This window comes from Sciurus carolinensis, chromosome 18, assembly GCF_902686445.1.
Source record: "Sciurus carolinensis chromosome 18, mSciCar1.2, whole genome shotgun sequence".
Classification (NCBI taxonomy): Eukaryota; Metazoa; Chordata; class Mammalia; order Rodentia; family Sciuridae; genus Sciurus; species Sciurus carolinensis.
The window spans coordinates 27967742-27995583 of NC_062230.1; the positions used below are offsets into that span (position 1 = coordinate 27967742).

A 27842-nucleotide genomic window follows, 5' to 3' on the forward strand; every position below is an offset into this window, starting at 1 on the left:
TGAGCTTTAGCATCCACTGGGCGCTTTAAATGCCAGCAGCGGCCCTGCCTGCTCCCCAGAGACTACTTCAGGGGTCCCACGTGGGACCCAGGCACCGGCAGCGCCTCTGCTTCAGTTTTACTCTCTGCAGTTTCAGGTTGGTCAAAGATGGTCCGGAATTATTAAACGGAAGATTCCAGAAAAACACATAGAGGCCACATACATTGGCCTAACTTTGACCGAGTGTATTGTTGTAATTGTTGTATTTGGTTATGAGTTGTTTTTGTTGACCTCTTACTGTGCCTGATTGATAAGTTAACCGTGATCATGGGCGGTGGGGTGCGCACGAAGGGTTCCGTACTATCCCACTTTAGGCACCCGCTGGGAACTTGGAATGTACCCCGCAGAGGAGGGGAGACAGCTTTCTGTATCAATATATTTTTAAGGCGCCCAGGTATTTCTGATGTTCAGAGTGGGAATCACAGCTGGCTGGCATTGTACATAAAGGTCACTGGCTCGGATAATAGAAGTGGGGTGTAACCTGTATAAATCTAAGCAAAGCCACCATTCTCCTGAATGCAAATCCCTAAGATTCTAAGTCGCTTTATTTATCAATGGAGGGAAAGCGCTGTCACCTCCAGGCTGAGGATCCCAAACCCAGCCCCTTCCCGTGTTTCCAAACACTTCACAACAAAAGTCAGGTTGAGCTGCAATTTCAGCATTTGCTGAGAATCCCTAATACAAACCTGTAATTAGCTGCTGGGCTGGGCTTTCTGAACAGTTCCCTTCCCTGTGTGGAGGAGGGTTCTTCTGCAACTTTCAATTAGGTGATTTCTGCAACTGAGGTTTTTTTTTTTTTTTTTTTTTTTTTAAAAAGGAAGAAAGAAAAGAAAGGGGATAATTTCTTTTTGATTCCTGAAATACCAACATGTAGTCCAGAGGCCTTCTGAGAAATGCAGAAAGGTTTACTGAATCAAAGTGCAGCTGGCCCCTGAGGTCTTGGGGCCATTGTGGAAGGAAGGGGAGAGAGAGGGAGGGAAGGAAGGAGGAGAAGGAAAGAAGGAAGAAAGGAACTGAATGGCGGTACTTCAAAGTATTAGAAATGGAATCACCATACGACCCAGCAAAATCCTATGTCTAACCCAAAAGAATTCAAAGGGCAAACTGAGATATTTGTATACCAATGTTGATAGCAGTATTATTCACAGTAAATAAAAGGTGCAAAATACCTAAGTGGCCAAGCAGGAATGAATGGATAAAGAAATTGTGGTTGGTCCCCACAGTGGAATATTACTCAGCCTTAAAAAAAGAAGGAAAATCCAACGCCTACTACAATATGAGTAAACACTGAGGATGGGAAGTCATTAAAGGACACACAGTGTATGATTTCATCTGTTTGAGGTACCCAGAGGAGTCACAATCATGGAGAGTAGACTGAGGTCCTCAGGGGCTGGGAGGGGGTGCATAGGGAGTTATTGGCTTATTGGGTACAAGGGTTCAGTTTGGGAACATAAAAAACAGGTCTAGAGGCAGATGCTGGTGATGGTTGCACAGTAGTTTGAATGACTAACCAGAGACTTGTGTATCTAAAAGGAGCTAAAATGGTACATTTGTGTGTGTGTGTGTGTGTGTGTATTTTACTACAATTTTTTAAAAAAGAAAAAGAAATGCAGTTTGAGCTGCACAGAACCAGAGCAATTCAGAGAAGTGCCCGGATGCTGATGCAGGACCCTGGGAGGCCATTCTCCTGCCTGAGAAAGGGTCCTGTCCCTTCCTTGCCACCATGAGAGAGTGTAGCATAGTGGTTAGGGACCAGATCCTGGCCTCCGGTTCATATTTGCCTCTAACCTACTCTGTGATCCTGGCGCTTTGCTTGGCCTCCTTGCCTCGGTTTCCTCATCCGTGAAATGGGGTGCTGGGTGGTAATCAGTGGTTTGCTGCGCAGCCCAGATGCGTTGGTGTATGTAATGGCTTAGCACGGCCCTTGGCTCAGAGAAGGCACCCCTTCCACATTAGCCGTTCTCATTACTACTTGAAAGGCATCAAATGTGTGCAGCCAGGTTCTACCCTGAGGCTTTCCTGAAGAAGTCCAGTTTACCCTCCTGTTCCCCAACCCTCCCCGCTCCTGCCCCGAGACCCTCTGCCTCCTTGGAAATGAAGTTTTGGGAAAATCCCTAAGTTAGAAGGGCCCAAATGTCAGTCATTTGCTCCTGGACCTGTCCTTTCTTCAGTGTCTCCTAGTGGCCTGGGCTTTCTGGCCTTGAAAGTCACTCCAAATGCTCAGTCAAGAGGCACTTGGTTTAGGAAGGAGCCCAGTGTCTGGGGAGGACAGGGCGGGGTGCTGCTTGCAGGCACCTGTGAAGTTGGGGTGCGGGGGTGGGATCGGGTCCCTGGGGCAGGAGTTGACCAGGTGTCAGCCACCATGGATTGAAGTTTGTTGAGCCCCTACTGTGTGCTCGGAACAAGGTGGATGCTGCGGATCCACAAGAGCCGCAGACGTTCATGGACGGTGTCCTCATGGTGCGTGATTGCAGTAAGAGGCAGGGTGACCGAGAATTGCTTGCTCCCATGGTGATCGAGCTGCGGGTTCATCCGAGGGTCCTGAGGAAGAGGTGCCGGTGTATTGGGGGGCCTGGCTTAGACAGGAGTGAGCGGGGGTGACGGCTGAGCTGGGAGCTAAAGGCAGGGGAAGGATTATAGGGCGTAAGAGAGGTCAGCAGGGTCGCGCCCCGTGAGAGAAATCGAGACCAGCGTCATCCTGGGAGTGGATGGGCCACCATGGTCAGCCTGGCGACCCCTGCCCTGCTGCCCTCCTGCCTGTTAGCTGCTCATGGCAGCTGCTGCCACAGTTGACCTGGGCCCAGCTTGGAGCAGGACCCAGGGGTAGTAGTGAGCATTGGGCAGGGACGGAAGGCTGGAGGGGGAACCAGGCAGTGTCCAGCACCCGCTGGCCTTGGCCAGCCCACGGTGTCTCAGCCAGGACTCGAGAGGACTGGGTGCGGCTCAGCGGTGGAGGGCTCCATTCCCAGGACCACGCAGCACAGAGACACTCAGAACTTTGTACACAGCTGGGACCGAGAACATGCCTTCTGGAACTTCCACGCAGAGGCGGCTCTCTGGGACTCACTGAAATGCAGATCCTGAGCCAGGAAGCCAGAGGGGGAGCCTGGACCTCTGCATTTCGAACCACCATTCCCAGGTGGTGCTCCTGCTGAGGAGCAGAAGGCACACGGGAGGGGGAGGATCTTCTCATCTGCAGTGAAGAGCCTCACGTTCTCTAGCTCTGGTTCCTGAACCTGCATGTCACTCGACGCCCCAAGCTCGTCTGTGCATTAGTGTTACCTGGGGACTGTGGGGTTGGATGTGCCCCGCGGGAGTTCATGTAATGAAAACATAATCCCTAGGGGTTTGGAGTTGGGATTTTTGGGAAGTAACTAGAATTAAATGAGATCAAGAGGCTGGGAACCCCCTGATGGCCTTAGTGGCTTTTTAAGAAAAGCAAGAAACCCAGGCTAGTGGGCTTGCTCCATCTCTCCATGCGATGCCCTTGGCATGTTACGATGCAGCTGGAAGACCCTCACCAGGTACTGGTGCCATGGACTTCCCCACCTCCAGAACCATGAGCCAGGTAAATCTTTCTTCTTAATAAATTCCCCAGCCTCAGGTATTCTGTTATAGCAACAGAAAACGAACTAAGACAAAGAGTTTAAAAAATCCTGATGACCAGGCCCCAGCCCATAGCAATGGAACCAGCCCAGGCATCTGCTCTTTTGTTTTGCTCTTTGAGAAGCATCTGTATTTTCAGAACTGGTCAGATGGCTCCCTTATGCAGGCTGGGTTGGCCAGCCTTTGCCTAGACTGCTCTGCCTCCATCCCCACTCGCTGTCTGTTTGGAGGCCTCCTGGCCCCAGTGTGAGAGCAAGTTCCAAGGCACCTGGTCTGTTCTCCATAATTACTTGGCTTTCTGCAGCTGGAGCATCAAATTGGTTAATTGAATCTGCTGGGGCAATGAGATGGGTGGGGAGGCGCGGCAGGAAGAGATAGAGGCCTGGAAGGCAGTGCTGCACCCGCTTGCCTGGCAGGACCCCAGGTCCAGTGGGCACCAGAGGACATGTTTGAAAAGCAGGACGGGAGAGAAGCTGAGGATATCCAGCAGAGGAGGCAGGAGGAAGCGTCTCTGAGGGGCCCCGCCATTCTGAGATGGACGCGGGGCTGGTTCTAAGACACAGATGTTCCCCGCAGCCCTGCCCAGCTCAGCCAGCCGCCCCTGCTCCTCTCTGCAGCCTCCTGCCGCCTTCGCCCTCTCCCTGACCTCCGGGGCACCAGCCCCAGCTCTGCCTCCTAGAGAGAGGGTGGCAGGCCAGTCGTCACGCGGATTGCGGTGGATTGCAGCTTGGTTCCGATCTCACCTTTCCCACCTAGCGAGCACCTGACTTTGGGCAAATGCTCCCCCTTTTCAGAACCCTGAGATCTTCCTCTGTCGTGAGCTTCCAGTCTCAATACTTTATAGCACATACTTCAGACCGTGCCTTGTACATAGTTAGTGCTCAGTAAGTAGCAGATGTGCTGCTGCCGTCGCCGCCACTATTGATAGCTAGGCCCTGGAGAGAGGGACAGACCCTGGAATTATGCAGACTTGGGTTTGAATCTGGGCCTCACTATCAACCCGCGAGGTGACCTCAAGGCAGGGACTCCACCTCCCTGAATGCCAGCTTCCTCTTATATCAAATAAAGCAAGTCATTCCTACTGTGGGAACTAAAGGCAGATCAGCATAGGGACCCATCCAGGCCAGAAATGGACGCTTCAAGAATCCTGTCTGCTGTTTTAATCATCACAGGGTGAGAGCTGAAAGGCTGGCACCGGGTGCCAACAGCTCGGCCCAGCTGCCTGTGCCCGTCTCTCCAGCATGGCTCTTACCTAATCACCAGCACCCCAAAGCTGCCAGCTGGTACAGTGTCCAGAAGCCAGGGACTAATACTAGATCTGTGCCAACCCAGCCACAGAACCAGACCACTCTGTGCTTCCTGCTGTTCCCTGTGATTGGCAGCACGGGAAACGGGTCAGAGCAAGAGCTGGCCTGGGCACCGAGCTCCGGACCTGGTCATGGGGAGTGAGCAGCAGAGGAGGAAGGCTAAAGCCCCTGCAGTCTAGCCAGAGACCAGGAAAGTGCACCTCTGGGAGCCAGAGTGTGGGGATGATTAAAAGGGGGTTTGAGAAGGGATCGTGAACCTGGGCATGAACTCCTGAGCTCATCCTCAAGCCAATCACAAGTTGATGTCACTGCAAAAGGTATAACATGGGCTTTGAGAACTGAGCTACAGGGCAGTTCCCAACCCAGATCCTGAACTGGCCACCAGGGGACACATCAGAGGGGCAGATATGAGCGACACTGCACAGGCTTCGAAAACTAAGCTGATATTGCAGTCACAGCCTGCAGAAGGCAAATTAGAGCCTGTGGTCAGAACTTAACCTGGTTAGATGCTGGCATCAGGGCATGCAGCAGGATTTAAATAAGACACCGAGTCTCATAACCTAATGTTCAAAATGCCCGGGATACACTTTGAAATGACTTATGATTTATGAAGAACTGGGAAAATCTGACAAATTCTTAGAGAAAATATGATCAACAGTTACCAACTGCAAGATAGCCCAGATGTGGGAGCTATCAGACAAAGACTTTAAAGCAGCTATGATAACTATGCTTCAAAAGGTACAGGTGAACCCTCTTGAGACCAATAGTAAGGTAGAGAGTGTTGGCATAGAATAGTAGTTGTTGTGCTTGTTTTTTTTTTTTTTTTTTTTTTTTTTTGAGGAAGGCCAAATGGATTTTTTTTTTCCAAGTGGAAATTTTAGAAGTGAGTAAGTACAATAACTGAAATAAAATATTCACTGGATGGACCAGATAGCAGAATGATGGTGACAGAGGGAAGAGTGAGTGATCTGGAAGACAGGTCAGGAGGATTTATGAGGTTTGAACAATAGGGAACTGAAGGGACCTATCAAGAGCTATCCAGAGGTCTAACTTTCACCATGTGAATCTCGGAAGGAGAGAAGAAAACAGAAGGGTGAATGATATGGGGTGGGCAGCTCACCCTGGAGGACTTCAGAGTTCCTTACCAGGTTGCTGGGACCCCATCTCAGCCATGCCACCACTAAGCATTAGCTTTATGGCACTGTGACCAACATTGGCCAGATGTGGCTTCTGTGTGTCTTTGAGCACATTGCTTTACCTCTCTGTTCCTCCATTTTCTTATCCTAACACTGGCAACAGTAGTAGTACTTACATTCACCATGAACTTCCTGTGCCTTCATTATCATCATTTAATCCCTCAACAAACATACAGGGATGATCTATTTTATGGCCATTTTTCAGTTGGAGAAACCGAAGCTCAGAGAGGGTAAATGTGATGGGTTCAGTCTCTGCAGAATCTGAAAGAACCGTCTCCACAAGACTTTACCAGCCACAAGTTCAAGTTCAGGGGGTCCTCAGGACCATCGACTTCAGACCAGTTGGCTACACATTCAGGGTCATGACCACCCTCAGGTGAATAATTGGTCACGATGACTTCCAGAACGCGGGAAAGTGCTCCTTAGGACGGCATTTTTATTACAGTGAAAGGGTACAAATTTAAGTCAGCCCAGGGCGGAGGGCAGAGTCCAGGGGATCTAACCTCCAGCTCCCAGTCACCCTCTCCTGGTGGGGGTGGGGACTGCTTCCTCCTCCTGCCACCACGTGGGACAGCACACGCATAGCTCGCCAAGTCTTGGCGGCTGGCGTTTTAGGTAGCCCAGTCACATATGTCCGGGTGTCTGTCCTTCCATCTCCAGCCGCCCAGAGCTCTGGTAATATCAGTTTCTCTGGAGGACAGAATTAATGCCGTGTGGCCTTACGGTCCCATCATAAGTCACATTGCCAGGATGACCTGCCGCCGGAGCCCCCAGCACTCAGACCCTCCTCTTAGGCAGGACATCCAGGGCTGAGATCACTCTCAGGAGCGCAGGACAAAAGCCGGACCTCTCGCTGGGCAAGGTGAACTCTTCACTGTGCAGGAAGTCACCTGCAGCTTAGCAAAGCCATTCAGCCGGCGAGCGGTCGAGCGGAGCCTCCAAGGACAGCTGCTCGGTCCCTCGGCTCCTCCCTCTTAACCATTGTGCTGGGGGTGACGTGTGTGAACCACCCGAGGGTCTCGTTCAAAGGCAGATTCTGGTTCTCTAAGTCTGGTGGCACCTGAACATCTGTATCACCCATGAACTTCAGATGACAGCAAGACCTCCAGGGACACATTTTGAATAGCAAAAAGACCCTTCCTCTCTTCTCCCGTGTGTTACGGTTTGGATGTGGTGTCCCCCTAAAGTGCACATGTGAGATGATGCGAGAAGGTTCAAGGGGAAATGGCTGGCTTGTGGGAGTCTCGGCCTCATCAGTGAGGTAATCCCCTGATGGGGTGAACTGAGTGTGCTGGAGGCAGGTGGGGTGTGGCTGGCGGGAGTGGTTCACTGGGGTCGAGGCTGTGGGTATAGATTTTGTATCTGGAGGTGGAGACTCTCTCTCAGCTCCCTGATGATGCGAGCTGCTTCCCTCCACCACGCTCTTCTGCCATGATGTTCAGCCTCACCTCGGGCCCTGAGGGATGGAGCCGGCCTTCTGTGGACTGAGACCTGTGAAACCGTGAGCCCCCAAATAAACTTCTCCTCCTCTACAGTTGTGCTGGTCAGGTCAGTCACAGCAGTCAAAACTCTGACTCAAACACCCATGTGACCCAATATGGCCAGAGCAGGGAGACCATGTGAGCTTGCAGAGATGGCAGGGGCAGATCAAGCAGATCCTGGAAGAAAAGAATTTTGTGGGGGTTTTTAAATTTTTTCCCCCTAAGTTCACTGAGTAGCCTTTGGAGAGTTTTGACCAGGGAATGGATCTGATCTTCATCGTGTGTGAAAAATATCACTCCAGCTGTTGTCTGGGGGCTGCGGGAGAGCAGAGTGGATGCAGGCAGGAGTCTCTGGAAGGCCACCAGGTCGCTCCCAGGCGACGGTGGCTCGGACCAGGCAGGCGGCAGAAGGGATTTGGAGAAGTAGCTTGGTGGAATGCGATTTTGGAGGGAGAGTTGACGGAGCGTGGGGTGGGGCAGATGGGAAGGACCATTCCCCGGGCCAAGCTACTGGACCCGCCGGAGTCAGGGTTTCCTGCCTAGATCCTGCTTCCTGCCTCCCAGGCTGTTGTGAGGACAATGGGACTGACGTGTGACGTTCCCAGCACGCTGCCTGGTGTATCTCCAGGGCTCAGTGGGTTGGGCCTACAAGTGGGCAGAGGCCAGAACTGCCAAGCAGTCAGCAGATGGGGGCACAGACCTGTCGCCTTGGGGCTCTCCTGGCAGAGCCCTGAGCCCTCCTGGCACCTGCACCTCAGCGTCTGCTTGAGCTGCCAGAGTCGGCCCAGGCGGCGAAACTTGGCCAAATCTTGAGCACTCATTAGGGAACGAGTGGCAGCCTCTGAAGACCAGGCCAGGCCAGCTGCCAGAGCTCTGGGGATCTGTGTCGCATTCAAAGGGCTGTTGAATGATCTTGGTGCCTTTGGATGGAACCTCATTCCAGGCGAAGGATTTAGTCAACCACACGTCCCTGCAGGGCCCCAGCTGGGCGGGCAGGAAGCCAGCAGAGGCCAGGTCTCCTCGGCGAGTGCAGGCAGACAGCTGGGGCCAGCACCGGAGTAAGGCCTGTGTGTGGAATGATGTCCCACACCTCCCCAGCCATCCCGGAGCCACCGCCAGCAGCAGAAGGCTTAACCTTCTCAAGCACAGGGCCTGCGGGGTGCCAGCTGCAGTGCTACCTGACATTTCAAGGAAACCTTTTGCTCTAGTGAAACTGACTTTGGCTTAGAAATCAGACAGCTGGACCCAGCGCTTAGCAGCTGCATCATTTTGAGCAAAACCTTTTCATTCCTTTGACTTGATTCTTCATCTATCAGATGCGAATAAAATCCCTCTCAGGCTTGTTGGTGCCGTATTTGACCATAATAATAGCAAACTCATATATAGTGCTTCCTACGTGCCAGGCACTGCTCCAAGTGTCTCGCACAAAATAGCTTATCTCATCCAACATGGCAACATGGTGACACTGAAACCATTTTTGTTACCATTTGGTGGATGAGGAAACTGGGCAATGTGTGAGTGAGTGCCTTGTCCAAGGTCCTGAAGGCAGGATTCAAACCCAGGTCCTCTGGGCACTCAGCTCCAGGTTCTGCTGCCTCAAATTTGTATCCAACCCTTTTTACTCTGAGGGGCTGCATTTGTTACTGAAGCGAGAGCAGAAAGATAGGTCTAGTGTTCAAGTTGGGGTAAGACAATTGGTAAACACCTTAATAATAATAGACTAGGCATTAGAGAGGACCTGGAGAATGACTTTAAATTGTGTAATATAAGCTGAGAAAGGACCAGCTATGCAAAAATGAGGGAAAAGCACATCTAAGCAGAGGAAATGGAAAGTACAAAGGCCCTGGGGCAGAATAGGCTGTTTTTTTGGTGAAAGAAGAAGGCCAAAGTGGCCAGAAGGTAGTTAATGAAGAGTGAACTATACAATGAGGTCAGAGCAACAGGCAGGGCCATGGTAAGGAGTGTAGGTGATAAGTGTTTATCGAACACCTACTGTGTGCCCAAGGCTGTTAGGGGAACAGATGTGGCTCCTGGCTCTATGAAGGACTGGGTGAGATGACATACATGCAGGGACTTAGCACATAGCAGATGCTCTGTGGGTGTAATTTTCTCTCTTTTCCAGTTTATAAGTCATTATGAAAACTTCTCTGGGTTTCTGCCTCCCCCCTCATTAGAGCAGCACCAAATGTAGTTGGCTTATCATAATAAGTTGGAAAGCATAATTAGAGAGGGATTTAGGCCAGAGCATTGTTTACCAGGTCCAACAAAGCAAACAGGTAGCAGAGAATCAGCAGGACCAGCGGCAGGTGAAAGAACTCAACCTCCCTCCATCTTCCTGAGCAGGTGCCCCACACTGGCTGGGGGAGGGGCTTTGAAGCCTAACTGTCGGTCACTCCTTTTAGGGTCCTGGGTTACAGAACAGGCTCAGCGACCAGGACAATGTCTTCCGACTTGGCTACCAAAGTGGACATTACGTTCTGCTCTGGGATTGTATTCTGTTTAGCTTATTGGGGCTGCAGAGGAAGCCTGTGGATGAATTGGTGGGTGGGATCCTCTTCTGTCTTGGTTCAAGGTCACCCTTGGGCTCTTTGGTAATGAGGGGCCAGGACACTTCACATATGCCTGGACTCCTTGTGATACAGTGAGAGCTCCCAGCCCCATTGTGAGAAGTGTCCCCCAAACCCCAAGAGTCCCTAAGGTGTTTGAGGGCCATGGAAAACCAGGCTTTTCTAAGTTATCAAGTGTGGCTTGGAAAAGAAAGCAAAGCAGGGGTCACAGGGAAGACTCCTGGCGTGGAGGGAAGGAGCTCATTGGTAGCTCTTGGTCCCACGGATCGTAATCGCCAGCTTTTGCTAAAGCTTACTCTCCTGCGGGCACTGTCCCAAGCACTGTGTAAGCACCAAGGACCAGATGAAGTAGGGATGTGTAGCATTTCCCCAACTCATCCTCACAGCAACACCATGACATTGAAATCATTGTCCTTACCATGTTGTGGATGAGGAAACCGGGCCGTGAGAGTGAGCGCCTTGTCCAAGGTCCTGAAGGCAGGATTCAAACCCAGGATTCTTCCCCATTTTACAGGGGAAGAAACAAGCAGAGGGTACTCACATGACTGCTAGGAAGCTAAGAGTCTCTGTGTTCGTTAAGAGGAGGCCGCAGAGGTTTTGTGGTTGGACACAACAGACACCCGTTTCTTGCTTACCTGGTAGTCCTTTGTGGTTCTCTTCACAAGTGGCCTTCCCTGCGGGGATTTAGCAAACCAGGCTCCTTCCATTCTGTGTCTCTGCCATCTTCTGAGGTCTTGGAGGGTTTTTACCTCCAGCACAAGGGTGGGACAAGAAGAGGGAGAGCATGGAGGATTGCATGGGAAGATGTTCTGGGCCGGACCCCAGCGTCACATCAGTCTTTGCAGAGGAGGCTGGGAAATGTAGTCTTGCCATGAGTCCGTGGAGACTGGTGAACAGGTGCTGGGGACCACACAGCCTAGCCTGACTGTGCCCCGGACGAGCGTGCCCTGCTGCCTCCCTGTGCACCTTTTGCCTCTGCGTTCATCACCACGGTCAACACCGAGGGGACCCCTCCTCCCAAACTCCAGGCTGCCGACAGCCTGGGACGCCTTTCCTGGCGAGCCCCAGGCACCTGCTGACTATGAATTTAGGCCAGAGGGTCTCGACTGGGAGTGATATGGCAACCCAGGGGACCCCTGGCAAAGCCTGGCTGCTTCTTCAGCTGTCACAACTCAGGATCCTCCTGGGATCTAGTGGGTCGAGGCCGGGATGCTGCTGAACGTCTCGCAGTACACAACAGCCCCAGCATGAAGGTCATCGGCGCTGAGGCTGAGACACCCCGAGATTCTATAGTCTCCTGGAGTTTGGGGACAAGACGTCCCTGGGGGAGCTGAGAAGGGCAGGACAGGTTGGGCACAGAGCCAGCCAGCGCCTGTCCTGCACCTGTTTGGGGCTCATTTACTCTCTGCCTGGCATTGTCCCCTCTCCACATTCCCAGTGGTTTCTCTCCAGCAGCCCGAGTGTGACACCTTCAGGGTAGAGCGTGCTGAGCGCCCGTCCAGGTGGATTTTTCCGATGGCTTCCCTGTCTCCTCCCATGAAGCTGCGTGCTCTGCAGACCAGCTCCGTCCTCCTGCTGATGAGGCCGGAGCAGGGGGATGCAGCCCAGCCCAGGGCGAGAGAGTGGGCAGAGGCCTCTTGGGAAGGTGAACGGAGATTTTAAAAATCAGGCCTCTGCCCTCCCCCACCTTGTGGTTTATGGGTGCTTGTCACACACATGTAATGACATGAAGGGGCCACGTGGCAGAAGTACTGACAGCTCTTTGATGTTATCATAAAAGATGTATTTCATACATACTCCATCGGCGTCCGCTAAGTCGGTGAGTTGAGGAGTAATTTATGTCATCTGTCCTGTTGCTAATTAGTGAGTTGACTCTGGTGTGTGTGTGTGTGATAGAAACACCGTTGGATCGAACCTCCTTGTGCCTAGTTCTTTGCCAGTGTGTCCACATGGTCCATGAGCTAAAATCCCAGCATCGGGACAGCTGTGTCAAGGCAGATAGACTTTTCAGTTTTCAAAATTTGCAATTTAAAAACAACAAAAAATCCTGACACAATTTTTACTCTTTTGTGTCTTGAACATGCATCAATTTTCCCAGAAAAAGCACACCCAGGCACCAGATTAAGAAGCAGGACATTCCCAGAAATTCCCTCGTATCCCGCTTCCATTCCCACCCCTTCCCTGGGATAACCGTCCTGAGATTTCTCACCTGACACCAGGGTACGTCTTTTCAATCCCTCTATAAACAGAGTCATGCCTCTTCTTTCCCTCCACACCTTTGTGAAACTCACCCCCACCATGGTGGGTTGTAGGGTCCTCATTCCCACTCTTGGGGTGTCGTTTCAGCTTGTGACTATGCTGAGGATGTTCATTCCAACAAAACACACACAGAACACCCTGAAAAAGAGGTCTGAATCCATCTTAAAAGTAGGGTGATTTTTAAACACACTCGAATGTGCCTGTGGATATAAGCATGGTTTCTTTCAAGGAGTCACCCGGGATGCTACGTGTGCCCAGCAGCCAGCTTGGGAGTAGGGACTCAGTGCGTGAGGTCATCTGGTCCCACGTGCAGACCCCAGCCTTACCACCAGGCCACTGACTGGGTCCCAGCCCTGCCTCCTGCTCTCTCTAGGGTTGGACACCTTGTCTTGCACTGGAAAAAGGTGGCAGTAACCACATTATAGGGCAAAGAGTGGACTCTGCTTGGGAATGGGGAACAGTTACAAAAAAGGCAGAGGCTTGGCTTCATCTCCCGTTCCCCTGGGAGCTGCGCCCCAGCCAGACACTGTGCACCCAAGTTCCAATGCCAGGACTTTGTGTCCGTCCTGCCACCGCTTTATAGGCAGGCGGCCCTGTTGGTGGGACACCCCAGATGGTGTAGTGCTGGCAGCCTGGGTTTGGAGGACTCTTCCTGGCAAGGAGGCCCAAAGCCATGGGCCCAGGGGATTATGCTCACCTTTCCCCCCAAGAGGAGGAAGTGCCCCCGCCACCCGGGGACTAGACAGACCGTGGCCCAGCAGTCCTTCCTGAGCTTCAGGGGCTACTTTTGGGCAGTTCTGCTCATTGCACTTACACCCTGACCCTCAGTCTCCTTATCTGAAAAATGGGAGAACACTCAAACCCTCCAGGTTGCTTGAGGGTCAGACAAGATCTTGCACACACAGGGCACAGGGCCTAGAGTATTGCTCCTGTTCTGTGATTCAGAACTAGTTTCTTTTGAAACTACCCCCAGAGCCTGCCCCACATTTAAAAAAAAAAAAATCATAAGTAACTCCGGCAGAATTTTTCATCCTTGGAACTGAGTGACATGTATTTCGTAACAGTTTGGGTCTTAGAAAACTAAGCGATTCCATACATGGACTCAGCAATGCCTTTAAAAAAAAAAAGTCAGAAACAAGGCATCACTCTAAAGAAATAAGGCTGCTCTCTTTGGGTAATTTTAAGGGGGTTCTATTCCTCATCTTAATGTTTGCATGAGGGTCCTCACCAGGAGATCTGAAATCTGGCTGTGTGTTAGGGCCCCCCAGGGGGACTTCTTAAAAATACCGACGGCTGAGGACCACCTCCAGAGACCGTGGCAGTTGGCCATGGAGATCCCTTCCTCCATCACAACAGTTTCAAAAGCTCCCCAGTGATTACAGAGTGTGCTTGAGATGCCAGTCAATGCCGGAAGCTTGCTGAAACAGAGTACCGAATCCCTCCCCGTAGTATCTGATTGAGCAGGTCTGGGTGGGCCTGAGAGTTTGCATTCTAACAGGTTCCTGGGTGCTGCTGCTCCTATACCAAGCTACAGCCTATAGGCCAAATCTGGCCCATTCCCAGTTTGTAAATAAAGTTTTATTGAAACACAGCCAATCCTGTTCATAGACATACTGTCTACCGCTGCTTTCTGCTACACAGCAAATTTGAGAACTTGCAACAGAGACCTTAATGCTCCTCGGAGCCTAAAATACTGACTGACTGTCCCTTTATGGAAAAAGTGTGCCCGCACTGGCCTAAAGTAGCACCTAAAGCAGAATTGCTTTATCTGATTGGGAATAGGGTGAGCGCATACTTGGAGGTCCCTGGTCCCCTGCTGGGTAGTGTTAAAAGTCCCCTGTCCATCACAGGCAGCATTTTCTGCCACTGTTCGGGCTCCACCCTTCAAGGACAAGACCTGCGTACTGTGATCAGAGGAGTTTAATCCAACAAAAGCAAATAGCAGAGTCACTGTTCTTTCTACAAACCAGCTAAGCCGCCAATTCAACTGACTTCCCCTCTCTGCGTCTAACTTGACTGCACCTGAGAGTCACCTGGGGAGCATTTTTAAAACACCTGGCACAAATCCCCCATTCTTAAGCCCATCCACAGGATCTTCGGTGGGGGCAGGGAGTAAAGCCAGGCAGAGGAGAGATGATTCATTCTCCCCGCAGAGCTTCAACAGGCGTCTTGTAACTGGCTCTGGAGAGAGTTTGCAGGGAACATGTCCCCCAGTGCCTGAGCCAGCAAATCTGAAACAAATGTGCAAAGACGGTCCCCATTCGGATGTTTAAATTGTGGTTGTTCATGTAAAAACAAGCACATTGCTTTATAGTCACACCTTTAAATGCTTCCCCCACGATGGTGTGATTCACACCCAGATCAGAAAGCAATTCTTCAGCCATATGTCACCCTGATACACTCCCGTGGCTCAGTCTCCACCGAGAGGCGTAAAGAAGTAATCCAGCAGCCCAAAGGAATTTAAAAGAACTTTTCATCTTGACTCCTGTCTCTTAAAGAAGGTGGAAGAGCTCATTGCAATTCCGAAGTCACATCCAGGTTCCTAGTGATTCCCCAGCCGTTTCTCAGGGGCCCTTCCGCCACACCCTGATCTGCTTTCCCCTGGTTTGTCCTGAAGTCCCTTCTCTGCTGAGCTCCCAAGCCGGCTCTGACTGTTGGAGCGACTTTGCTCCGGCTTCTGGAATATGGCTTTCCTTTGGTGGGTGATGCGAGGCGGGATTTGACAGTGATGAATGTCATTCATGCTTTTCCCTTAAGGCAGAGGTTTGCCACCAGGCACTTGTTGACATTCGGGCTGGATAATTCTTTAGTCGGGGGGATCATCCTGTACGTGGTAGATCTTTGAGCAGCACCCTTGACTGTACCTACTAGACGCCGCTAATATCCCCTCTCCAGTGAAATCATGGCGCTATTTACCTTCCAAACAGTGCCAGGTGGCTCGGGAGGGCAGAACTGGTCCTAACTGTTGAAAGAATTCAGCAAGTCACCCCAAGGAAGCGTTGCCTGCAGGGCTGGGGAGACGGGCTTCAGCTTTGGGCCTTGTGCTTTAAGTGGAATGAGGGTCCAAAGGCGAGGAGTCTAAGGTAGCAGGGAGCCTCCTCTTCCTCTCCTGCTCACCTGGGCATGCAGAGCTCCCAGAACTTCCCCACCCAACAGCCCACGCCCGTTCCCAGGGCCTGCTCCGTGCTCTTCACGTCCATCCCGGGAAAGGTGGGCCACCGTGCCACTGTGGGCTCCCCGGGCACAGGGACGTGGAGAGAATAATAGCACTCACCGCCTAGGACTGCCGAGTGGGTCAGACGTTTCATTGCCAGTCCACAGAGCCAGGGCTGGCACACGGTAAGCACCTGTGACTGTGAGAAGCTGTCACCATTCCTGGGGACATTTGACAGTTTCTGTCTCTGTGTGTTGCTCCACCAAAGAAGCAGCCACCCATTCAGATGCTGGCGGCAGATGTGCCTGTGCTGGGTCCCTAGAGAGATGGGGTGAAGTCCCTAGTGTGGGTCTTTGTTTGGAATTGTCATGGGGTTTTCCAGGGCCCTTCTGACTGCTGGCACCTCTCACCTTGCATGCTGGGCTGGGACCTGACTCCTTTTCAAACACCCACGCACGCACACACACACTCACTCACTCACACTGCAGAAGGTCCCTGATTTACAGTGGTGCAACTTATCCGTCCTGGGAGTTTACGATGATGTGAAAGGAAACTCGTGGACATTCTGTTAATGTAGTTGCACAACATAGTCAACAGGTGACATGAGGTGTTCGGCGCTTTCTTATACACGGGCTTCGTGTGCGGTGGGTTTGCCCGGCCGTAGGGATGTGAGCCTTCTGAGCACATGGGGCAGGCTGGGCCGGGCGTGATGTTTGGGGTGGTGGGAGTCGAGCGCTTGTGTTAACCTCTGATATTTTCAGTACCCGGGAAGGGTTCTACCGTTTTCTCTCTGTAGATCTTTTCTTCTGATCTTGCCCATGTCACATGGGAGGGTCAAGGGAAGCGGGGAATGGGCGAGATTTCCTTTATGAGATAAGAGAAGGAGAAACAATGCTTGGAGTTTCACTTCCTACAGCACCACATGGTGGCTGGGTGACTTTGGACACTCTTCATCTCTGAGCCTCAAATGTCCCATCTGCAAAATGGCAACACAAACAGTACCTCCCCTGATCAGGTTGCAGTGTGGATTAAATTTCATAAATGTACATAAGGTGCGTTGCTCAGGGCCTCGTACAAAGAGCTCAGGATTCGGTATGATTGATTTTTAATTATTATGATATGATTATCTAAATTGTCATTATGACTGCCAGAAGGGAGAACATGGAGGAAAAAGTTCTGTCCGAGCAGCTGCTGTGAATGCTCAAAAAACATCACCCTAAGTCATGGATGAAACTTCTTAGGAAAAAAATCCTAACTGAACATTGGGACTCGAAACCTCCATCTGCCCACCGGTTGTATAAGTGGGGAAACTGAGGCCCAGGGAAGGGCTAAGGTCTACCTTGTTTGGAAGAAAAACCTGAAACGGCTTTTACCTTCCAGAAAGAAGAGAAAGAGGGGGAGCTGTGGTTTCAGGGGGGTTTGCAGAAGTTACAAAGGGAACGGGGCCACTGTGCTGGGGGACTCCAGAGAGGCCCTGTGGGAAGGAGCAGGCGGGGGGAAGCAGCGAGGCCTCCGCGGGTCTCCTCCAGGAACCGGCTCGCACACCCTGGGAAGAGCGGGACCTTCCACAGGAAGGAGTTAGGAAGGACAGGGAGGCTGTCTAGAGCGGTTCACCCATCCAGCACCAGGAGCTGGACCACAGGGGGCAGCGTCCAGGCCTTGGGGTTCCGGCCATGATCTGCAGGTGCCCCTCCCCATGCTGTCAGCCTCAAAGTTGCATAAGGAGGCAGCCAGAGCCGGGGGCCCAGAGGAGCGCCCACCATTACCTTGTGAACCCAACTTGCAGGAGGAAGAGCTGTAGCGTCTGCTCCCGTTGGTGGAAACGGGATCGTTGAGACGGCTTTTTTTTCTTTTAATTTGCTGTGTTTATCACACCCACATTCAAATTCATCCAGTTTCCCTACCAGAACCGTCTGCCTTGGCAAACCAAATTAGCAGCCAGAAGAGTTTAGCTCCCACAGAGAAGAACAAATTCATTTTTACGGCAGAAATCAACATGCGAAAGCCTCGGTTTGCCCCTGGCTCATTCAGGGCACCTGGACTTCTGACTGGAGCAGTGGGTGATCTGCCTTCACCTCTCTGGACCTCGGTCTTCCCAGCCATAAAATGGGCCAGTGACAGCGGCCGCCTTGGGGAGGTGGCTCCCAGCAGGATTGGCAATGTCAGGAGATAGTTTTGGTTGTTATGATGCAGGGCTGTGTGTACAGGCATGGGTTACTGGCACTTGGTGACCAGTGGCCAGAAGTGCCACTAAACATGTTCAGGACCTCCTATCACAGCACAGAGTGAACTGACCCACAGTGTCCATAGTGCTGAGAGCCAGAAACCTGCGTTAGAGGAGGTGGTGTAGATTGATCCACAGGATGTGCTTAACACATAGTAGGTGCTTAATAAAGCAGTGTTGCATCCCAGCTCCTCCAGAGCCTGCCCTTGGGACCCAGTGGGCACCTCTCATGCTTTTACCCAACCTGCCGTGCTCCCCTGACCTGAGTCGTTATGATTGGCACCACAGAAGTAGACAGATCTGTCAATACTCAAGTTAAGAATGCTTTCATTTCAAATCTGCAACTGTTTTGCTGCAAAATACGGTAAAGAGGTTCTTAGAGAAAGCTGGAGGAGTCTTGTCCGTGGATTATGTGTGCCAGCTGTGTGGCATCTGTTTCTTGTTTTTTGGGTTTTTTTGCCATACTCTGGGTTGTACAGGTTGTTGGGAAAGTGGTTCCCGATGACCAGAGTGCACTTGGAGTTAATCCATTATCCAGTGATTTATTCATGTCTACATTCCAATATGGCCCTGGTAACAGTCAGGAGAAGAAATACGGGGATACTTAGAACAAAAATTGTAGTTAGGAATGTTTCTAAAAAGAAGAAATTTAGGGACCTTGTTATAAGGACTTGGCTTCTTTCACATGCTCATTGCTTCAAACACTGCGTTTTGTCACCTGTTAGCCATGCGACTTGGTTTCTTAGCCATTAATGGAGGGGACTGGGGTCTCTGTCCTATTGTCTCTAAGCCCTGTTTTGGGTTCTAGGTGTCGAATCTTAATTCTCTGTTCTCTCCAGCTACTCACTCTGAAGAGTTTACGGGGACGGCGAATCTTGGTATTCTCCCAGGAGACTTTTATTACAGAAGTCATTAGCTTTAGTCAGCTTCAGTTTATAAATTTGCATTTTAAATTTTGTTTTTTTTTGCAAAAATGTTCAGAGTGGCCTCACTCTGCCAAGTGGTCTGCAAGGGCCGATGCCTCTCAGTCAACTCAGATGGCCGGGGCAGGGCCACCTCCCCTCAAAAGGGCTGCATCCCTTCCAGCGCGCCTACCTCGCCTCCCTAGAGCCAAGTGATTCACCAGCCAAGTTACTTTGCAAATTGGGATAAGAAGCGTAGGCTATTAGACTTCCTTTTCATTTTCTTCCCTTCTGGTGATTTAGATGTGAATTCTCTAAGAGCCACTTATTTTTTTTTTTCTTTGTATTCTTTCCAAAATATGTGCTGGTTATAAGAAGTTCAAATGGTACACACTTATGTAATACAGAAATTGGAAATTTCACTCTAGAGAAAGTTGCTCTCCACTGCTTGGTGAACTGACAGTCTTCCATAGTTTTCTTAACATGTAAACCTCCCCTTTAACCAAAAGAGGTTGCGTTTACCTGTACAGTTTTGTAAACTCTTCTGTCTCATTTTTCACGGTAGTGTGGGTTTCCATGGTCTCATTACATGAGATTATTAGTGCTCCCCAGGATCAGTGTAGGCACCTCCCAAAGTGTATTCTCAGATGATAACTTGACCACAGGGAGCAGCACTAAGGGAGTGGGGAGATGAGATAAGAAAGAGGGGGGAAATCAGGCGCCATGGCACACGCCTGTAATCCCAGCGGCTCGGGAGGTTGAGGCAGGAGGATCACGAGTTCAAAGCCAGCCTCAGCAACTTAGTGAGGCCCTAAGCAACTTAGTGAGACCCTGTCTCTAAATTAAAAAATAAAGCTCTCTCCTCCTAGCTTTTCACTCTCTCTCTTGTGTGCACTCTCTCTCTTTTCCTCTCATTTTCTCTCTTACACTGCAGGGAGACACTCGTCTGTTTGCTTAATAAACCCTCTTATGTGAAAAAAATAAAAAAATAAAATAAATAAATGGGCTAGGGATGTGGCTCAGTGGTTAAGAGCCCCTGGGTTCAATTCCTGGTACCCTCTCTGCCCCCCCAAAAAAAAGAAAGGTGGGAGGAAACCAGTCAGGGACATTTGATGAGCAAAGGGTCTGCAGTTCACAGGGTCCCCAAAGCCACCTTCTGGTTCAGTGCTTCACTAGAGGGACCCGCAGAACTCGGCAAAGCCATCCTACGCACAGCAACAGTTAATTATAGCAAAAGGATTCAGACTAAATTCAGACATGAGTCCAATTCACACTGGATCCTGATCCTCAGTGTACTGAAATTCAGAGCCAGCCCGAGGTGATTAGGTCGGGAGGCTCCACTCTTACGAAGGGAACCAGTGTCCCTACGAAAGAAGCCCAGGGAGCTAGCTTGTCCCTTACACCATATCAGGGCACAGTAAGAAGGCACCAGCTAGGAGGAAAAGGGCCCTCGCCAGAGTCCAAAGACGCCAGTTCCTTGATCTTCTCAGCCTCTGGAACTGTGAGAAATAAATTTTCTTTCTTTCATCCTTCCTTTTTTTTGTTCCAGGGATTGAACCCAGGGCACTTTACCATTGAACCACATCCCTGGTCCTATTTTGTATTTTATTTAGAGACGGACAGGGTCTCGCTGAGTTGCTTAGCGCCTTGCTGTTGCTGAGGCTGGCTTTAAACTCTCGATCCTCCTGCCTCAGCCTCCCAAGCCGAGCTGCTGGAATTACAGGCAAGCGCCACCGCGCCCAGCTTATTAATTTATTCATATGCGGTACTGAGAATCGAACCCACTGCCTCACACATGCCAGGCAAGTGCTCTGCCACTGAGCCACAACCCCAGCCCACCCCCCAGCCTTTTTATATTTTTTCTTTTGAGATAGAGTCTCACTGAGTTGCTCAGGGCTTTGCTAAGTTGCTGAGGCTGGCTTTGAACTCATGATCCTCCTGCCTCAGCCTCCTGAACCGCTGGGGAGAAATGAATTTTCTGTTGTTTGAAAGCCACCCAGTTTATAGCATTCTGTGACAGCAGCCTGAACAGAGTGACACCAGTCCTGCTCTGTAGCACAAAAGCGACATCATATAAAAAAACAGTACGTGAGCAAATGAGTTTGACTCTGTTCCAATAAAACTTTATTTACAAAAACAGGTGGTGGACCGGATCCAGCTTGGAGACCCTGCTTTGCCAGTCCCTGCTGTGTAAAATAGACTTGTATGTGCATTTGTGCAGAAAATTCTATGGGATAACAGTGTCCTAGAAGTGAATGTGCTGGGACTTAAGTTAGGATGCTTTTATTTTGAACAGATACCCCAAAAGTTGAATCAACTTGCTCTTCCAGCAAGAGCACATGAGAGTACTTGAGAGTTCCTTTCTTAAAGCCCCTTTCCCAGGGATTTAAAACCCATGCCCATTTACAAGGTATGTTGTTTTTATTCTCAAGCTTTGGAGAGCCGGAGGAGAAGAAAATCGAATGGAGCCTAAAGCAGTCTCATAATAGTATCCTGTTTTAGATCTGAAGCCTTCAGGGAAGGGTACTCTGGTAATTCATTCTTGTTTGGTGAAATCCAACTTTGTGTCACCCACTAAGCATGGTTCAAAGAAGTCCTGAATGCTATTTTTAAAAATTATTTTTCAAATGCATCAGAGTGTTTAGCTGCTGGGCATGGTGGTGCACACCTGTAATCCCAGTGGCTCAGGAGGCTGAGGCAGGAGGATGGAGAGTTCAAAGCCGGCCTCAGCAGTAGCGAGGCACTAAGCAACTCAGTGAGACCCTGTCTCGGACTAAAATAGAAAATAGGGCTGGGGATGTGGCTCAGTGGTCGAGTGCCCCTGAGCTCAATCCCTTGTACAAAAATAAAAAAAATAAATAAAAAAAAAAAAGAAGAAGAGTGCTTAGTCCTTAATTAAACAAAGATTCCATTCCTGACATTTCCCTTTTCTTGTAAGGGTTTTCATGTAAACGAGGTCCGCCTGTTCATATCAGGCACATTACTGAATGTACAAAAAATATACATGGTCCATTTCCCCCCTTAGAGCTGATGCACGGACACCTGGAGGGAGCTGGCCTTGTGTTTTACTTACCCTCCTTCACTGGGTCTTCTTGGTTATTAGGCGTCGGATGGGGGAGGAAGGTCTTTTTTATATTTTTCCACTTTTCCTTTTCTCCCCCGTTTTGATCGTTTGGAATGCTTGGCATGAGCCCCACAGTGGGGAACGAGGCTCGTTAGTGTTGAAGCTCTGTTTGGGGCTGCATATTTTAGCTGTTTTATTTGATAATCGGCCTCCCTCCTGGGATCCAGGCCGCCTTTGTCGGCTCCCGCTGGGTGAATCTGTGATATCTCCCCCTCTGCAGCCCTTCATTTGGAAGAGACGCAGCGAGCTCCCCCGGTAGCGAGTTGGTGTGCTTGAGCTACCCACATGCACGTAAAGAATTAGACAGAACTTGGCCGGGAAGATAAATCAAGCTAAAATCTCATTAGGCTTGAAAGACATAAAGGAAGCTTGCGCTGGGAATTCAGAAAAGCCTTCCAAGGAGACCAGCCTCACAGGGGTGGCAGAAGTGGCCCCAGCGACTTCTCCCAGCAAACTTGCCTCTTACCTGGAACAGAGGCAGCACGAGCTCTCTTCTATAAAAAGATGAGCAGACAGAAATTTAGCACCAAATGACAGTGCAATTTATATTAAGCACTTGCTATTACCGCTTATCACCGCTTGCTAGGTGCCCCGTGCTGGGAGCTTCCCGCCCATGATTTCATTGAAACCTCATGTCAACCTGTGCGATGAAGTCCTACTAAGAATCCTCTTGCACCAAGGAAGAATCTGAGGTTCAGAGTGATTACCTTGCTTGCCTCAGAGTCGCAGGGCTCTATCAAAGGACAGAGCTGAGTTTCACCCCAGAGCTTAACCCTGGTGGTTCTCATTGGGATGATTGGCTTCACCTCCAGGAGACGTTTTGGGTTGTCACAGTTGAGGTGGGGGCTGGTCCTAGCATGTGGTTAGTAGCGCCCAGTCAGTCCTCTGCAGCAAAGGGTTATCCAGCCCCCGTGCCCACAGTGCACCCCGAGAAGCTCAGGTGTGCCCCCACAACTGGACTGCAGCAACGGCCAGCTCCCCAGAGCAGCCCCTCTAGGCAGGGTGGCCAGGCAGGGGACGTCAGTGTTGCAGCCACCTGACTGAAGGGGAGCCAGCAGAAGACTAGGAGGTGGGGACAGAGCTGGCACGGTAAGGGACAGCAGGAGACCCAAGGCAACTTTGCAGACAGACTCACAGGAGGAGACGCGGGGATCGGGGACTCTCTCTGTGAAGGAAAGGGACCCGTCCCCAGAGCAGCGGGCCCGTTTGCAGATGAGCAGTCTGTCGCCTAACGGTCTCTGTCTTGCCCTTGCCCCCTGCTCCCTAGTGTTCGGCCACAACATGAAGAGCAGCAACGACTTCATCGGGAGGATCGTCATTGGCCAGTACTCCTCGGGACCCTCGGAGGCCAACCACTGGAGGCGGCTGCTCAACACCCACCGCACGGCCGTGGAGCAGTGGCACAGCCTGAGGTCACGGGCGGAGTGTGACCGTGTGTCCCCTGCCTCCCTGGAGGTGACCTGAGGGCCGCTGGGATGGCAGCTCTCGATGGCTTTAAAAAAAAAAAAAAAAAAAAAAAGTGTCCCTTACCTGTCACATCCACCCCCGCATAACACCCTGTCCACCTCCACCCTCTCGGACCCGAGAGGAAGCAGACTATTGATCACAACACGGCCGCCCTCACCGAGGGAGGGCTGAGAACTTTCCAGAAGCCCCGTGCACTTCTCGAGCGCTGAGTGGGCTCTGCCGTGGGACTATGGGCAGCGCTGCTCCTGTTGACACCCCCGCCCCCAATTCCCTTCGGGGGACAGAGGGCCTCCCTAGTGGGCCAACCTCCGAGACTAAACTGAGCAAGAGTTTGGCCAGCGTATGGGAGGCCTGAGTCCCCAGCCCAAAACGCACCCCCTGGGCAACTTCTGGACGGGCTGCTGTCCCCTGGGGTTCTCCAAACCCAATACCTTTCTCCAAAGGTGTGAGTACCTTCGTCTCCTCCTTAGTAAATGTGACATAGAGATTAGGCTAGTTGGAGAAACCACGTGGCCACACGCACAGAAATAGTGCAGCGTAAGAAACCTCTCCTGGCCGAGCTGAATGTGTCCTTGTGTTAGCTCATCCATGGGCACGTACGTGTCTGTCCCCGTGCATGTGCCCTGCCGCTGAGCACCCCTGTGCCTCTGCGTCCCGGAGAGCAGGTGCCGGCCAGGACCTCTGCTCTGAGCCCGCCCTTCTCTCCACCTCCCCGACCCCGCGAGACTTCGCCCGTCCCTGTGTCCTCCATCTGTCAAAGACTCCCCTTGGGTGCCGGTGACGTGTGTCGATAGGGAAAAGCCAACATTTTTTGACTGAATCCTGGCGACAAAGGCCGCCGTGGGCCTCTGTGGATTAGAATGGCCACACGCCCTGTCCGTGACCATCTCCCTCTTAACCACACCTGAGCAGCTTCCTGTGTCCGTGTGAACCAAGTCACGTCCCACCAGCTAAGGAATTAGTGTAGAATTAGAGTAGGTCGCTCTCTCTTTCCCCGTTGGATGCTTCTGTGTCTTTTCCCACAGTGTACCGTCTAGCGTGATGGGGAGCTATTTATTGAAATTAAAGATTATTTATTTGTGCCACGTATTGGTGGTTTTTTCTTCATGAACACAGGATTTAGAGGATGAGAGGGCGTTCCGGCTCCCGCTGCTGCGTGACCAACCAGCCCAGCAACCCAAAGCAAGGCTGTTCTTTATGCGAGTCAGGAATTTAGACCAGACCCAGCTGGGGTGGCTTAGTTCTGCTCCATGATACCCGGGGCTTTGGAGGCTGGGATGTGGAGTCCTCTGCAGGCTGTTCTCGGCCACGTCTGGTGGCTGACAGCTCAGTCCCCGACCATGTGGGCCTCTCCAAGTGGTCGCTCCCTGTGAACTAGCTTGGGCTTCCTTACAGCATGGCGGCCAGGCTCCAAGGACAGGCATCCCAAGAGCAAGAGAGACCAAGGTGGCAGCGTCTCCTACCTCCCTTCTGTCCGCTCAGAAGACACATAGAATCAATGGACTCTCTTCTGTCAGGTCCCCCTGGTCAGAGAAGTCATGAACCCTGCTCAGATTTAGGGGAGGAGAGATACTTAACATTTTATGAAAATCTTGTGGGCGGGGCAGTATATAATGCAGCCTCCTTTGGGAGTTACAGTCCACCACAGTGGGATCAGACCACCAGGCATGCTGGACCCTGTTGGTAACATTCCTGTGTGGTCCTGGGAGGAAGAACAGCTGAAACATTAAAGGGTATTAATCTGAGGATGGAGAAGAACCCATAAAAATAGAAGACGAACCACAGAAAATTAATTCAAAATAGTTGAAGCAACAGAGGAAGTTCTGGCTTCAGGCATAGCTGGATCTAGGAGATCACATGAGGTCCTAAGGGCTCTGTTTTCTCACTCCATCTCTGGATAGACTCTTCCCATGTCGTGAGCATCCTAGTTGCCATGGAGATTAAGCCCAGGGCTTCATGCAGGCGAAGCAACAGCTCATGTTCTCAAGGCCCGGGTTAAATTGCCACTCCATTATTTCCAAGACTGAAACAACAGCTCCTTCCTGACCTCCACAGGCCAAGGGCTTGTGTGTCTACCTAACTCTTGCACTAACACCTCACACTTATTGGCAGCTGTCCACGAGCCATGCAGGGTGCTGAACCCAGGACAGGTGCTAGCTCATCGAGTCCCCACCACAGCCTTTTGAAACCAGAGCTCCAGGAAGTCTGGGGGCACCCTCCATGTCCCATCAAAGCTGACGAACAGGAAACTCCGACGCTGTGCCCACATACGACTCCAGCATCGCTCCTCGCTCCAAAACCGCCGCCTTGTTCAGGCCAGGACTCGTGGCTGATGGAGCTTTTTATTGCCACGTGGCCTGTGACGGTGTCACCCCCTCCTGGCCACAACGGGTATTGCAGGAAGAGACCTGGGTTTCCCTGGTGTCTCCTGCTCTGAAGTGAGGCAGAAGCAAAGGCCTCAGTTAAGTCCTCCGGAGGGGAAGGGAGAGATGGCTTCCGCACTGGGGTCGAACAGGGGACAAAGGTGTGAGAGAGAAACGGAACGAGGGAGGACGGGTACAGTGGCATTCAGGACAAGAGATGGGGTCCTCGTCGATGAGCCCAAGGCTCTGGTGCAAAAAGAAGCCCTGGTTCAAATCCTGCCACCGCCCCCACTCCCAGCCAGCCGCAGTCTCCTTGCTGTCTTAGTCAGAGTCCCTCAAAAGCCAACCCTGGGAAAGGACCTGGGTGCAGATTGTGCACCGGGGAGGTGACCCAGGCAGCCTATGCAGAAGAAAAAAGCTCAGAAAGAGAAAAGCAGCTGGGCCCACCAGCACGGGGCAGGGGGCAGAGGGACTGAGCCGGCGGGGAGGGCACCGTGAGGACCACGCAGGATCTCGTACTGACCCCTGCTCCTCGGGGCTCGAGGGTCGCCCCCGAGGAGGCGTGAGTGGCGGGCACCTCAGGCTGTGGTCTGCAGGCTGAGCAAGCTCCTGCCGCAGCAGAGAAGGAGGTGTGTGCGTGGGATCCGCGCCACCCAGTGACCCGGGGACGCTGGGATACTGGCAGCCCGTCACCTGCTACCCTCTAGCAATAACAAGGGGACTAGGCACCGTGGGAAGAGCCACCTCATTTACCACCCCCCACAGCAACCTCCAGGGACCCTCTGCTCTGACTCACGGGGAGGCCAAGGGTTCATGGGTAAGTCGGGAGCTGATGGCCCTCGTCACCGGCCACACATCCGGCTGCATTTGCTGGTCGACTAGAGCGAGCAGCGGTAGGACAGATCGGGGCCGTCCACGTCTCCAGGAATAGAGCTGATCAGGAGACCCAGGGACGTGTTGCAAGCGGACAGGAGGATGGAGTTTCTATGGAAACCGGGACCCGAGGTGCCCTGTGTGGACCACCCACCAGTTTTAATTGGCATCCTCCTCCTCCTCAGGTAGGAGGTGGGAAAACAGATACTCGGCCACTCGAAAGCCCTCTTTGAGGTGCAGGGACCTGAGTTCGAAACCCCAACGGTGGGTGGGGAGCAGCAGTGAAGAGTTTTAAAGTCGCTTGTATATTCTCAGGGCCACCTTCAGTCCTCTGTCTCCGGGATCAAAAGGTATCACCCTCTTCCTCCTCCTCCTGACAACTCTGAGTTCAGACTCCACTCCAGAGTGCCTCGGGAAGGCCAGCCCACACCCTGAGACTCACAGAAGTCCCTGACTCCTGCCAGCCCTGCTCAAATGGGACAGATCCCGGGGCACCAGGAGCAGCTATTTTGGACACTGGTGCTTCTCTCTCAGCAAGCTCCCTGTTCCTTTCTGGTTTTTTTTTTTTTTTTTTTTTTTTTTTTTTTTTTTCATAGTGGGATATCTGTCCTTGTTCAATGTTCAAAAATACTATTTAGAAATGACTCCAGAATGATTTAAAGGTAAAAACTAAAAACTGACATCTAGAAAGAAGAATGGAGGGCATGGCCCTGCAGGTTGGCCCCTGCGATCGTTTGGTTTTCCGTCATTATAATGAAATGCCTGAGGCGGGATACTTATGAAGAAAAGAGGTTTATTTAGCTCACAGTTTTAGCGGATCAAAGATCAAGATCAGGCAACCCTGTTGGTTTGGCCTCTGCTGAAGGCAGCAGATAGTGTCACATCATGGCATGAGTGTATGTAGGAGCGAGATGGCACAGAGAGATGGGGAGGGGCAGGCTTGCTGCTTTTGCAACGAGAACTACCTGAATCCCCTCTGTGCTCCTCAGCTTTTGTCACTGGAATCAAAATGCCCCACAAGAGCAGTTAGAGGAAGAAAAGTTTATCTGGGCTCACGTTTCAGAAGTTCAGCTAAGGGTGGACTGACGCCCCTGTTCTGAGCCCAGGATGAGGCAGAGCATCATGGCGGAAGGACATGGCAGAGGGCTGACGCTTCATCGTGGTGGCCAGGAAGCAGAGAGAAGGAAAGGGTCCCTAGGGAAGATGCACCCTTCACCCCGGTGACCACCTTCTCCAGCCACACCCCACCTGCCTTCAGTTACCCCCCCGTCAGTCCATTC

At 51.6% G+C, this 27842-nt stretch overlaps 1 protein-coding gene across 2 annotated transcripts in view; it reads left to right on the plus strand.

The window, feature by feature from the left end:
* Syt17 (synaptotagmin 17) overlaps nucleotides 1–24404 on the plus strand; it is a 77795-nt gene extending 53391 nt beyond the window's left edge. For both annotated transcript variants that reach the window (XM_047533715.1, XM_047533714.1), the window contains exon 8: nucleotides 23127–24404. In XM_047533715.1, coding sequence (XP_047389671.1) covers nucleotides 23127–23323 — 197 coding nt within the window. In that variant the 3' untranslated portion in view covers nucleotides 23324–24404. The remainder of the gene's footprint in view (nucleotides 1–23126) is intronic.
* The last annotated feature ends 3438 nt before the right edge of the window (nucleotides 24405–27842 follow it).